Raw genomic sequence first — 14,995 nt, forward strand, 5'->3', positions numbered from 1 at the left:
TTTTTTTGCAGAAGCTACAATACCTACACCGTCCACCGTCACGGAGCCCGAGAGTGGAAACAATCCTGTTTTATCTCCCACTCAACAGACACTTCACACACACATGCATACAAGCATGCGCACACATGGTAAGCACAGAGCATGGACTCCAATTAAAGTCCCATTAAAGTTTGGGCTGAAAGGGGGATGAACCGCAGGAGGCAGAGAAGGGCATTTATTGATGTCGCCCTCGCATCTCGTTCCTGTATTAAGTTGATTTTAAAAGCAATTAATACACATGGTCAGGGAGAAGTAATGGAGCGCCCTATGTTCTTAACCTGCTGGACATTTCCCAGCCGAAAGCCCTGACCGACGCAGCCCTGCTTTGCATTATAAATGACAAGATAAATCTTAATGGATTGAGGATAATCAGCAGGCCATGAAGGCTGACATATACACACGTTCGCTGGGCGTAGGAGCGCTCACACACACACACACACAAATGTGGACGTACAGACACAAGGGAAATTAAAGGCTTTGAATACGTCTGCATTGATTATTTTAAATTATTAGCCCACCTCTCTTTGGACCGCCAATGCTTTTAGCCTAAGCTTTAACACATTTACAGAGACTTATTGACTATAATTACAACTGAGTCTCGGTAATGGACACATCAATTATGAGTCGCACATGTCTCTGACCAAGCGTTGCTCGGGGAATCCCAATCTGGGGTCCATTAGCGTCTCTCCTGCTGGTCTGAAGCTCAATCAGTCTTTACCTTCACCTCTACTGAAACGGCTATTACCTGGCTGCAGTAGATAGTGGCCTTAACATTAGCTTGAGCTGCCAAAGAGGAGGCTGCGTCTCCCAACTCGATGCAATTGTACCTAAAAACAAAAGGCCTAATAGCTGAGGCAGCCACACAAAGAGGGTATTGTTCTTTTTGGCAAAACGCGATGTGTTCAAGTGCTCACAAGGCTTTAAATCAGTCACAGAAGGTTGAATGATGATGCCGCAGCTGCAAAGTTGCACTTAAGCAAATGTTTTTAAATTTCCTTCTGATCAAAACCTCATTTCTAGTTTAAATAAGTTCATAAATCGCTTAACAATGCATTGACAATACAGTTTGTGAGGGATGAGGGATAATAGCTTTGACTTGCTTTTACGCAGCATACATACTGCACTGGCGTCTGTTTATTGTGTATTTGGCTCACAGAGAGTAGCAGAAAGACGAAGAGTGTGTGTGAGTAAACAGAAGAAGCGTACGTACCGGTGTGTGTGCGAATGTGTGCCAGGAAGGCCATGGAGTTGCTGCTCTTGCACACCTTGCCACAGTACTTGCACACGCTGCCCTGGTTCTCCTCGCGCTCGCGGTTGATCTGCTCCGTGTCCTCCAACACGTACTTGTTGACCTCCCTCAGGAGCTCCTCGTGCTTCTCCTTGATGTGGACGAACAGGTCCTGCTCCGTCCCGAAGCGGTCGGTGCACTTCACGCACTTGAAGCTGGCGCCCCCCTCGGGCAGCGCCTCCACGCTGTTGCGCTCATTGCGCAGGTGGGCGGCGCTGGTCAGGTGCTGGTGCAGGTTGCTCTCGGTGTAGAACGACTTGCCGCACACCAGGCAGTGGAAATGCTTCTCCTTGGACGGGTGCTTCATGGAGATGTGGACGTTGAGGCCGCTGATGCCGTCGGCCATGAAGCCGCAGTCCTCGCAGCGGATGCGGGTGCTGCTTCGCTTGGCTTCGTCGGTCACCTTCATCATCTTGCGCCTGAGCTTCCGGACGTACGCGGAGTTGGGGGGCAGGAAGCCGGAGGGCACCGTCGATCCCCCGGTCAGACATATGACGGCGGCCTCGCCCTCCAGAGACAGGCCTTCCTGCAGCTGCTCCTGCTCCTGCTCAGCGAGGGCCTTCACGGACACGATGCAGGCATCGAAGGGAAGCGCTTTGGACATTTGTGTGTCTAAAATCATCTCCTCTGCATTCAGGGGTTCTTCGTCCGCTGGCTGTCCCCCTTCTTCCTGGCCCTCTTGCTGTGCGGACTGATCCTCCGCGGGATGAAGTTCTGCTGGAGCCTCCTGGGGTTCACACAGCTCCGTGAGTCCAGTTGTCGCGTCGGTTGGATCCGGTTCACCACTACTGGAGGATGCGATACTCTCTACTGGCTTCTCATCATCCGCACCGCCAGCTGCCGGAGCAGCAGCATCAACAGGCTCCGTGGGTGCGGCTGCTGTCTGACTTTCGGCAGCTTGGCTGTCATCAGAAGAAGACTCGGACTCCTCTGTGGGGCTCAGGTGTTCACATTCAGGGTTAGGGTTTGCCTCCGCGAGCTCAACGGCCTCTTTCAACGGGAGCGCCGCAGCTCTTTGTTCCTCGCTCTCTCGTGGTTCCAGGTATTTCTGGCTTTTCTGTTTGTGCTTTTCTGTGATGGCATGGCGAGACATTTCCCTGCTGGTTACGGCATAGTAGCTACACGCAAGGCAGACGTACTCAAAATCTTTGGTGTGCTTTCTCTTGACGTGAAGATGGAGCGAGGGGATCGACTGAGCTACAAAATCGCAATAGCTGCAAGCGCTAACGGAGTCATATTTACTTTTTCTCTGGCTCGTGTCCGACTGCGGCTGCTCTTCTCCGCTGCGTTCGTTTGCGGCCGAGTCGTCAGATTCCGGCTCTCTGTCGGCGCTCTGCAGGGCTGCGTTCGGTTCCTGTGCTTGTCCAGTTGTGGCTTCCTCCGGTGACGCACTTGTGTGATTGTTGGCCTGGTTGTTGGTGGCGCACTCTTGTGCGCGGCGGACATGTTTCTTCGTGATACAGTGGCGATCCATGTCCCCTTTGGTCACGCAGCTGTAGTTGCACAGGGTGCAGCTGTAGCCGTACTCCTTGCTGTGTTTGCGGCGGACGTGGACACTGAGGTTGGTAGCGTTGGACACCACCAGGCCACAGTATCCACAAGTGGTCGTGGACCCTTGCTTTGGTCTGCCTCTTTTCTTTCTGGGAGTTTCGAGCTCCAAGTCTTCCTCGTCCACCAGCGCAGCTAAGGAAGCTGCCTCGGTTACCTGCTGCCCCTCTGTCGGAGCAGCGGCCCCCTCTCCACAGGCCACCTGGACCATATCGTCCACATTAGCGCCCTCTCCAGCGCCGTCTCTGCTTACGCTCTCGACGTAGGCGTCAAAGGAGGCGGATTCGCTGCTTTTCTCCCCTTTCTGCTGCCGCATGTGACTGTCCGAGGACAGGTGAGCGTCCATCCACTCGGACGTGGCCGAGAGGAAGTTACACAATTTGCAGCGGTACCACTCCTGGTTAAGGTGCTTCACTCTGGTGTGGTTTTCAAGCAACGCCGGGGTGCTAACCCTGAAATCGCAGTGTGAACACTTCAGCTGGAACCTGCTGAACGTACGTTTAGCGGCCACTCTGGTCGGGGTGGCCTTCAGAGTGCTGCCAGGGTCCTCGGCTTCCTTGTCTTCACCCGTGTTCTCGCCAGCCTCGACTGAAACACATTTCAAAGACACACACAATTCAGCCAAAAGATCATTTAGATATCATTAACATGTCTTAGGATTTCCTTCAATATTTTTGATGGAACAAAGTATCTACTGTCTAAGCTATCTAACATCTTTAGAAGAACGTGAACTTGGAATTTCCCCTTTAACTTGAGAATAGCATATACTCACACGTGTATGGGGTGTCTTTGGTGTGGTATCTCTGGATATGCACGTCCAGAGGGGACTTGTCCCTAAACTCTTGTCCACAGTAGTTGCACGAATGTATCATCTTAGGTTTTGGGGTTCTCTTGCTAACTCGTCTCTCTTGGGCGGGGACTGCCTCCTCTTGATCTGCCTGCTGTTTGTCTAATACCGTTTCCTTTTTAGTGAAACTATTTGTGTGGATGCCGTTGTCGTCGGCTGCTGACCTCAGCTCATCAACATCAGACTCCTGGGTTTGTTTGACTTCAGCAGCACTCTCTGTCTCCATTTCTACTTCCTGTTGGATTCCAGCCGGACTCCCGTCCGACTCTTTTTCATTTTCTTCGGCCGGCTTTGCAGTTCTATTGGTACTCTTTGAGTTCTTTCCGTGCTTTCTTGAAGAGTGGATCTTCAGCGATCTGGGACATTTGGCAGAGAAGCCACAAACTGTGCAGAGGTTATCCCCATCTTCTGGTACAGAGTCAGGCCGCAGCCTCTCAGCGACTTCCTCATCTGGTCCGTCGGGCTTGGCGGTCCCACCGGGTGAGTCTCTTTTAGTTTCCTCCATTTCCACGTCACCTGGCTGCACCATCCCACTGGTTTCATTATCACAACCTTTGTCCTCAACAGCCTCCTTTCCCGATATCAACGCGTTATCCATTTCATAGCCTGCTATGATCGTATAACAGTGAAGTTGATCGCTATCATCAATCTCCTGGAAAGAAAGAAAGAAACGGAATATATGAACGGCATCTTCAATAGTCTACAACACAATTTAGTGAATTAAAGAAACATTCTGGAAACAAGTAAAGTGCATTTGCCACAAATTGTGTAGTTAAACACAAGCTTCTGAAAAACGATCACTCATTTAACAGCATCATCAGCCTCAACACAAGTAAATGTCGCCATCTAGTGCTTCCAGGCTCTAACTGTTTGGTACAAACATTCCAGCATGTGAGCTTGCTGTTGCTGGTCATTTGGTGGGAAAACAAGTCCACTTAACTCACAGTGATTTAATGGTGCATAGTTATGACAATGCTGGTTTAAGAACCATTACTAAATGCTTATAGACATGATTCAATAGCGTTACAGTTGTTGCCACAATTAGACCAGTACAAGTATATGAAGTATAGCTTAACAATTCATTATGAATAACCATATTTCTACTGTTGCACATTGTTGCAACAGTCTCAACGTTTATTCTTTTGCTGCATATATTCAACATCATTTTACATTGGTTCAAACAGTTCAATGCACTGCCACTTCAGAAGTGTTTCTCTATTTGTAGCATGTTTCTTTTTGTCATAAAACACTCAAACTGATGGGTGTTATTCTTCATTTGCTTGTGTTTTACTTATTTGCAGCTTTCTCAACGACCATATAATACATGGTGGGTGTAAAATACATAGGGGACATCTTGAGCAACAAACATTGTGTTGCAGCTTATCCATCTGTAAATCGTCACAAAGGTAATTTTATCCTTTGTTATTGGTAAGGATTTTAGTAAAATATATATAATAAATACTGTACTTCAGATAGATTTACGTATGTTTGTGTCTGTGTAGAGGGTCAAGCCTTGTTTCTGCTTATAAGCCTCAGTCTACTTGTGCTTGCAGATGTAAACGTAGGATCCGTAAAAGAGTGAAACTGAAACGACAACGGTCGAGTGTTGCCGTGTAAGACACCGCGTGAAAACTCCTTTCATGGCGTAGATTGCTCGTTCACCTCCACACATATGTGGGGAAGTTGTTGTGGATACTGCTGCTGGCTACCGCGGCTAACTTGCTAACTAGCGACATGTTTCTAAACTGTACTTTGAGACACACACCGCACGTCCAATGGCATTGCTACATCGGCGGTGTAGTCCAATCAGAGCGGGACAAAGGCGGGTCTAACTCGTTCCATGGCTTGGAAAACGACGGCATCACAGTGGCCCAAAAAGGAGGCTAACGTCGACCTCGGAAACAGTGTTGTATATGACCGAAACAGTGCCTAAAAACACCCCCGATAGTCGTCTATCGTTTCAGTAAAAACAACTCGTGTAAATATTAGCAAATACAGTCAAACTTCAATTGAACTTACCTCTTGTTATACGACTATTTCCACTGTCCGCGCTTTTTGCTGCTAGACACAAATGGCGTACCGTAGCGTGAGCCCTGCGTCACAGGAGAGGGCGGCGCGAGCGGCGTTGCTTCTTTTTTTTCTTTCCGTCAGCTGATTTGGTCACGTGATGCATTCCCGTTCTGGGGGGGAAAACCGATAGACAGAGTATTGGCAACTCGTTCAAATTTGTGACATTTTCGTCTCGTTGGAAAATGCCAAGACGCCACGGGTGAAAATGTAAAAGCTTTCATTGCTGCTCCTCAGAATTGTGACTCTTACAACACACACACAGTCAGGAAGTGATGCATTTAATGTCATTTTATACTGCACAGTACACGACCAGCCAGTCAGAGCATCATGCATACATATTTTTGAAACACTACTGCTCTTGAATTTGGGCATTTTTTTGTTATTATTTCTTTTCTATAATGGTATTGTTTTTGTTATTCAAGGAGAGGTATTGGCCCAAGGAGGACTGAGAACACGTCTTATCAGTAAATGACCTAGCTTGAAGTTTTCCTGCGGGGATTACCGTCTGCAAGCTGAGAGAACATCTTAATGTGAATGTAGCACATCTCATTACATTTGTGCAGAATTTGTAATTCAGGTATGGTAGTGAATGAGTTGTGCTTTTGTTTTAAAGATTAACAAATCTTTACATAAATATGTAACACAAACTATACCAACTGATTAAATAGTTTTCTTGCACATCATCTTTAAAAATGTTGCCATATTGTGATGAAATTATTTATTTTAGTCTGTTGTTGGAAAGTAAACCACTTAATACTGTGCTATGGTCCTAAATAGTCTGGATGTATAGGTTCGTGTTTTCTTCCCAGCCATTTATTTCACCTTTTTGTCATTAAAATGTTATGATAATATAAGAACTATTTGCATTATTGTATTTATTTAAAGGTTTAGCATGTGGCCTATGCAGAGGCAGTGTATATTTTTTTCCTCAAATGGTCAGCCCGTGATGAATCACCACTTCCATTTGACATCCATTGTTAGCTTTATGGAAAAGACTGAAGATTGATTAATGCATGGGCATTAATTGATTAAGTAGTCTGACAGGTCAGGAGGTGATAAATGATACCTCCTGCAATGAATACACAGTTTACTTTGCAATAATTTTCTTTAATTCATCACAGTCAAAATTATATGACATGGATGGTTGGAAACACGTTCCCCCTCCTCCCTCGTCCCCCATATTTCATTAGGATTCATCATTCATTTTTCTCCATTAGTTGTCTATTAAAAGAGAAGAGGCTGGCTTTGGTGGACTGGACACTGCCTCAGTCTCCGTCGTGCTTCTTGTAAAGTTTTGCCATGAAATCAACAGACCATCCCCCTTAAATGTTGGGATTTGTTTTTACTCAGTCACTATATTTGCACATTCATGGAGATAAAAGGATACAGAATAAGCCATTACTGGTTCTTTTTATTCATATTTTCTTTCCAGCCTTATGTGTCTCTCATTCTTTTTCTGAAGTACAGCGCATATTTAAATAGCATCTTTCCGTAAAACCCCAAAACAAAAGACTCCCATCTTCATTACAGACAGATTTCACATTGATTGAAGGCTTCACTTTCTGCAAAAACAGATATTTCCCTAATATCTTACATTTTCATATACATATTTCACCTATAAGTCTATAAAGGAAACTCTATGCTCTTTAAAAGTAGCTGGTAGGCCAGACCAGTTGGGTCGATACCATTTCTTATATTGTTACTTTAAGTAATTACTGAAGGTGGTCTTAATATCAACAGTCATATGACAGCCGTTATATAGTATAGCTATCCTGTAATGGAGGTCTATGTTAGCCAAAGCATGTACATCTGATGTACAGACACAGTCATCAAGCCAGGACACTGTCTACCACCATTGTGTTGTAAAATTATTCACAGACAAAACCCATTTTACTGGATATGTTAAAAGTCATTATCTCCACAACATTGTCTTGGAAACAAAGAATTGTTTCATGTACACATACTTCACATTTGTGTAACTATTTCCAAGTGGTGCTCTATGAAATGAATGAATAGTAAAAAAAACAAATGAAACACAACTAAATTCAACATCCTTAAATATTTGTCACCGACCGTTTGTAAAGACCTTGCACTGAAGGTCAACTCACACAGGTGTTTTCAATTTGTTGTCTAATTAGTCCTCTTCTCAGGACTGTGGGTCTGTGCATTGGATTGGCCTTTGTAAAAGCCCAGGTGTTACTAATAACATTAACGATGGGGCTCTGTTCTACCCAAGTGTAAGCTGTGACAGTGAACTAGCATGCACAATACCAGGACCCTAAAACAGAAGCAGCTGAATGGAATTCAGCCATCGTTAATTTTATTATTCACACCTGTGCCGCTCCTTCTGTGGCATGTCCAAATGTCGCATTGACGTTTCCCTAACTTTAGATTTATTTTGCACCTTATGGGCTAGGATGAATTTACACCTTAATCAGTCTTGTTCAGGAGTTCGGTTCTCCAAATAGCTTTAAAATGAGCAGTTGCAATCAACCAGAATAACTTCAAACATCTGTGCCACCACTTGGTCATTACTTGACTACGTACGGTAAAGACCCATGATATTTATTTGTAAGAACAACAAGCATTGCTTATATATCAGTACAAAGCAGAACACGATCACTATGAGTGTGAAACAGTATTATGTTGTTAGGATACTGCCGGCAGTGCAAGACTGATCCTGTCGTCTCGCTCAAAAGGAAAGATTGATGCTCTAGTTTCAAATGTTCCCCCATATTCCCACACTGTGCTTTAGACATTTGTGTGCTGCAGTCTGCTGAGTCACCATCGTGTCAGTGTGTTCACACTACCTGAGGCTGCCTATTGAAGATAGATGGGATGGGATATTAAGTAGCACAGAGGGCCCGGTCTACTAACAAAATGGTTGCGCAGATATACTTTGCAGTTTTCATTGTGTTTGCGGCCGCAATCTGTGTGGATTCAGTGTCTGATCTATGCTACTAGTTCATCCTGGACTGATGCTGAACTACCCTTAGGACGCGCTACGCGAGTCAAGGAGAGCTTTTTCGTGCAGGTCAGATGTGGGATTTCCATGAGATCACTGAGCTCAATCACAAATATTAAAATTTTCCAAAATGTTGGAACTATTAACAAAAATGATACTCATAAAATGATGATATTATAACCTTTAGTACATCTGATAAACACAGCACATCTTAGTAAATCTGGCCCTGAGCTCCTCAGCAGCACAAGTTTGACAAAACAGAGACTAACTTCGACCCACCAGAGGGAGCAATCAGCACATTTATCACACATTGGCCACATTGAGCCACAGCTTCAATATGTGTGTGTGTGTGTGTGTGTGTATGCGGTGCCATGGCAACCGCCCCGAGACACATCTCGCAAAAACTGTTTGCTGAAAGACAAGAGTCTTGCCAGAAAGCGATAATGCTGTAATCGTGTTTCAGAGAATAGAAGTACAGGAAGAAAGAGAAAGCTCATACAAACACAATTACAGCCCAGTGATACCAAGTAAGGACCTTTTTATGTGAAATTTACAGAACCAGCCAACATTCAACTTTAAATAGATCTTTTTACAGAAGGGTGTACAGAAACAGCCTTCTTATAGTTTTCCTGTCAAATAAGTATTGTCATGTGGGGCTAAAAATCTTGTTTTGAATTACAAAATGTGTGGCAAACACAGTACGAGCTGTCAGTGCAGCCTGCTTTATTCATTAATAAACACTGCAGTTGGTTAAAGTTTTGATTTATGCACTTCTAAAAGGTATATTAAATTGTTGCACTTGCTAACACTATACTTTCCCCCCAGCAGCATTACAGAAACTAAAGGTCATGGTGGTAACATGACAACAGGATCACACAGTAGCTGATAGTGTTGCAGCTATGAAGCTGGGCCTCTGCAGCGGTGGCTTTTTATCGATATACCTTAAACATTTTGAATTGAAGGTTGCAGGTTTGAAAATAGAAAAATGATGGCAAGGGGAAATCCCACCACTTCATGATCACTGCAGCTTGACGCCTTATGAGTCCTGCCAACAGCTAAACACCAAAAAGAACAACCTTTTACCACCCCTCCATATATACCGTAATGCAGTATGAGGATACCCCCCCCACACACACACACACACACACGCCCTCCCAGAAAACTATTTTCATTTTTTGTCTCCCTGTGACGTGTGTGCGAGTGTGTGTGCTTTCCTTCATTATCGTACCAGCAGCTGTTTTAAGACCATGAGGTCACAGCAGCCCCAAAATGCATCACCTCACTGTGTAAACACACAGCCATGTTTAAAAGGCAAGTCACAGAATGGGGTGCAGTGATGTTTGGGTTTGAGGGTTTCAAGGACACACACTGGGGAACATTGATTTAGTCTAAAGGCAACTGTTTAAAACATGTAGATCAGTGACCCCACAGAGTCCCACAGTATGCAGGTATTATAAAGGCTTTCAGGGACACACTCTGTTTTGTCCTTAGTGGTTCTGCTCCTGCCCACCCTGTACTTTTATCCCCGCTGTAGTAAACCTGCATCCAAAATGGATGGCATGCACTGTAGCATTCCTTCAGACTAGCTTCACTAATCCCCATCTCTTAAGTTCTGACATTTTCCTCCACAGATCTGGAACAGACCAAGGCTGATACACAGATCAGGTTCCTGTCGGATCTAAATTAAGCTGCCTTTCTATGTTGGGATGCTCAGGTTCAAAAAGTGTGTGGGATTAGAGTAAAACTGGACAGGAGGGAAGAGAGGATGATGTGTTATTCAAAGACTACTACTACTACTATACCACAAATGGCCCGTTTCTGCTACATAAACATGGAAGAAATGGCATATGTATCAGAAGATCAAGGTCTTGCTGAGTGTTCTGTGTTCGCTGGGAGAGAAACAGTCTTATGACGATCATTTCAAGGGGTGGGGTGGGGAGGGGAGGGGGAGGGGGAGGGGGTCACTGGTTGTCTGGCATCAAACGCAACAACACATTCAAGCCATCCAGCTGCGAGACACTCTCTTTCTCTAGAGTCTCTCTCTCTGTCTCTCTCGCTCTCTTACACCCCAGACACCCCCATCCCTCCCTTTCTAAGCTCTCCATCCTTTCTTTGAGGCATTACCTCACACCACATTAGGCAGAGTCGGAGGTATCACCTGGGGACTGCCTTTGTGTGTGTGTGTGTGTGTTTGAACTCTGTGTCTGTGCGAGTGAAAGGGAAAGCAAGAGGGAGAGAAAGTGTTTTCCGAGACGTTTCTGTTTAAACGGGCCGTTTAAACAGCTTTGGGTGGAGCCCAGTAGACTTAATCCTTCTTTCTCTCTTTCACTCTGAATTCAGCTCACTTTTCCAGCTACTCGCAAAGCCACAATAAAACACGTAGGGACGAATCACTTGCTGGATAAGATCAGTCTTTGTTTTCTACTTACCTTGGTACTATATGCATGTATTCTGCAAAAAGGTTTTGCACTTTGTTATATATTAAACATTCAATGTTTAGTGGACAGAAGCACAAGACACAGGACAAAAACTGAAGAAACGCTGTTGCAGGACGGAACCCGACAATTCTCGCAGCATTAAACATCAAGACATCACTCAGCATCTGCGTAATTATTACCTATGCGAGAGGTGTTTCATTTAACCCCCCACAATCACATAATGTGACGACTATTATGGTGATTTTGGCGGTAGTAAACAAATCGAAGGCTATGAGAAAGGAGAGGTTAATTGTTCTTACAGGAGAAGTTGGCTGTCAAAGAAAAACCACAAAATACAGACAGCACAACTCTGCACATTATGACTACTGCCGGTCATCTAAACATCCTCGAGGCCGAGGCTCTCGAGTGGCTGTGTACAACATCAGTCAAACAGCCGTGATTTAAACCTCAGGCCCACCCAAAGAGACAGGAGAAATTAGACTGAGAGAGAGAGGTCTCTCTTAACATCTCTCATTATGTGCTTATTACAATCTCATCCTCGCTCTTATTGTCTCCGTCTTAGTCTCTGTTTTTGCCCTGTTCTTGCTAGGTGTGCTAGGCCAGTCTGAACACAGCCACATTATTGTTGAAGTACAGCTGAGGCATGGACATGAGGTGGTCAATAGTTTTAATGGTGTCCTGCAGTGGCACTCCTGGATGTAGTTCTTTCAGTGGCAAACTCTAATTTAGTCCGCCGACCAGGGTTACTATCATGTTTTGGGTGTAAAAAGTCGCCGTGTATTTGAGTTAGCTGTAGCCTCTTCTAATTGGATCATTGGGTCAGCCACAGAGCGCTGATTTTCTACGCAGATCCACGGACATTTATCTACATTGAAGACATTGCCATGTCTGAAAAAGTGTACAACCCTGCCGCTACCATGGGATGAGCAGAGACCAAAAACCATACTGCAGCAACTTTTATGTCCCACCATGACAAACTGTTTTTTCTGGGTTACAGGCTGCAGCTCTAAAACTTATGTTATCCAGAGCTCCTGTCTGAGATGTGAGGTCTCCACCTACAGTACAGCTTTGAATGTTTTTATTTTCCTTTGCAGGTTCATGTCGTAGCATTGAGGTGCGTGTGTGTGTGTGTGTGTGTGTGTGTGTGTGTGTGTGTGCGTGTGAGGGAGATTATGGTGTCATGACGTCTGCTGGTGTTAGGGCTGAACCCGAAAAACCATTCAGACACAGCAACCCCCACAACGGCCCTTTCCACTTGCCCGCTTCCCTCCCTTAAACGCACTTGCAAAAGGACCCACACCTCTCAGGCACTTTCACACACACACACACACACACACACACACACACACACACACACACACACACACACACACACACTCTGACACACGTGATTACCAATAATTGGCTCCTCATAGAGGGTGAGTGTGTTTCGGGGACTGCAAACCCCCGACAGCTGACGTTTGGAGAGCTTTCTGTCAGTAACAGCCACATCAAACTGAAAGTCAACTAGCCGAGAGACTATGACTCAGTGTATATGTATTTCTGTTTCAGATGTGTGGAGACTTCTACACACTTATGCACATGTGGACGTGGACATACAGTATCCACACATGAGAACATGCACACACAGCTTGAAATGGTCTCGGGGATAATGGGTAAGGGGTTAAGTTTGACACTTTAGGAAATACGTATTTGCTAGTTACATGAAAAATATAATATCACTCTCATATATGTACGTAAAGACTGCTGGACTGCGTAGGGAGAAACAGCTGGCCCGGTCTGTCTTTCTCTAAAATGTAACTACACCTACCAGCACCTGGTAAGAGGGTTATGTGCATTGATATTTCTTGGCTGGGACCAGTTGCCAGGCAACCGGCCAAGAAATTGTCGGACACATAACCCTTGTAAAATGGCCAGTTGTTGCTTTTGCAGAGATTAAACATAATAAATCGAACATGTTGATTGGGTGCCTTTTCTGTCTTTGATAATCCTGCTGCTCCATTGCATCACTCTAAAACACATGCACCACTCCTCCTCTTGCATACTTAATAGCCAGTGAACATCACACAGCATTACTTATGAGCTTGTGATTTGTTAACATGTGTGGTCAATTGTGATATTGCATCATGGGAATCTGTGTAAAACTGTGCGCCTGTTTGAAGCAGTGACCTTTGCATCGGGTTCTCCCACAAAGGCAGGTTCCACGCCAAAAGTCCTGGTCTACATTATGGGATGGGAGGGGATGGATGGGTGGTGCATATTTAAATATCCACAAAAACACCAGGCTGAACTGTAACATAAGAACAATGCTGCGGTGTGACTTTGTGGTTAGTGCTTATGGTTGAGATAACAGAACAGAAATGAATGTTCAAATTCCTACTGAAATGCCTACATCTCTAACTTGGTCTCTTTTTTTTTTTTTTTTATCTCCAGCTGTTTCGGTAGAACCGGGAAGAGTTGGAAAGCTGAGTCCAAAGAAATTGGCGATGCCTAGTTTGTTTGATAGTATAAATATTTATAGGATGATCGACTTCAAGTCTTGATTTACAACAAGAACATGATCCAGTCCGCATAAGGACATCAGTACCCTGTATCACCTCTCAAAATGCCCAGTGCCCATGAACCTACTGTAGATGACACTCAAATATATTTCAACATCGTTTACGAACCGCCCTGATATATGAAATATACAGTGACTTCACCTGAGTGGGGTGGACAGAAACCTCCTTTCTTTCCGTCTTCGTTCCTCTGTCTTTCTCACTCAGACACACACACACACTGGTGTTGCACTGGCGGAGAAAATGCTTGTATCCGCTGTGGTTTACTGAGTGTTTAGTCTAGAATAACACCAAAGCAGGGCAGCAGTCCGAAAGCTTGAGTGTGGCACAGTCTCTGGGGCCTGCTTTGCCTCCGAACAGCTACACCGAGGACGTCCATGCAGCATTAGAGATCTTACCTTAGAGAGAAAGAAAGACGGCATCTTGAACCAATCTGCTTTGAAAAGTGTCATTATGCTAGTTGGGGTTTCCCGAATGTTTTGAACAAGACAATATTGAGAAGTCTATTTGATTGATCACAAGTGGTTTCAAGCTCCACTACAAAGTATTCCAGCTGATTATTAAGGGCATCTGCTAGTTCATAACTAAAACATGTGTTTTTAACGTCACAGGGAGAAATCCGATGATCAATCGAAGAAAGGAAACAAATACGGAACCTCGCTGTTGAATAACCAGGTGAGACTGAGTCCGGTAGGGTGAGAGAGAGCAGGGGTGATTTTCCCAAACAGATTTAGTGCCTTGATCTCTTTCAGCCTATTGTTCAGTAGATGGAGGACTAAGGGTTTACAATGTTACTGAGCTTTTTGGGAAAGTTGCCTGCTGCTCCCATGTTTCGGAATGAAGTGTTCTTACTTCACTGCATGTGAGTAGAAAAAAAAGAAGAAGAAAAGGAGAGAAAAATACAACTGACCCTCCTTTATGTTCAATTTATTTTCCATGATCCAACTGAAATTGCAAAAGTAAATATTCCTTTTTATAGTATAATAATAGTATTATTCTACTCTGTCTGCCACTTCCTCGCTCGATCAACATTTAGCTTTTTGCTGAAGCGGTAAAACGATTAAACAGAAATACATGCGGGTACGAGGCTGAACTGACACAGACTGAGAAAGGTAGAGAATGACAGAAGAACAGAAAAGCAGAGAGGGCTGTCTCTCTATGTCCCCTCTCTTGTCTCGGTATCCATTTCCTTGGCATTTTCTATCCGTGCGTCCTCACTTCCCTCGGCTAAAATTGCCGGTC

At 44.7% G+C, this 14,995-nt stretch overlaps 1 protein-coding gene across 2 annotated transcripts in view; it reads right to left on the reverse strand.

The window, feature by feature from the left end:
• The window catches only part of znf407 (zinc finger protein 407), a 134,645-nt gene extending 128,842 nt beyond the window's left edge, over positions 1–5,803 (reverse strand). The window contains exons 1-3 of one of the 2 annotated variants that reach the window (XM_079165138.1): positions 5,742–5,803; positions 3,648–4,374; positions 1,250–3,463 (exon numbers count right to left, since the gene is read on the reverse strand). In XM_079165138.1, coding sequence (XP_079021264.1) covers positions 1,250–3,463; positions 3,648–4,320 — 2,887 coding nt within the window. In that variant the 5' untranslated portion in view covers positions 4,321–4,374; positions 5,742–5,803. Of the gene's footprint in view, positions 1–1,249; positions 3,464–3,647; positions 4,375–5,204; positions 5,262–5,741 lie in introns of those variants that run through there. The other variant, XM_079165139.1, reaches the window with a different exon arrangement.
• Between the last annotated feature and the right edge of the window lie 9,192 nt (positions 5,804–14,995).

Source organism: Pholis gunnellus, assembly GCF_910591455.1.
Source record: "Pholis gunnellus genome assembly, chromosome: 8".
In the NCBI taxonomy this organism is placed as follows: domain Eukaryota; kingdom Metazoa; phylum Chordata; class Actinopteri; order Perciformes; family Pholidae; genus Pholis; species Pholis gunnellus.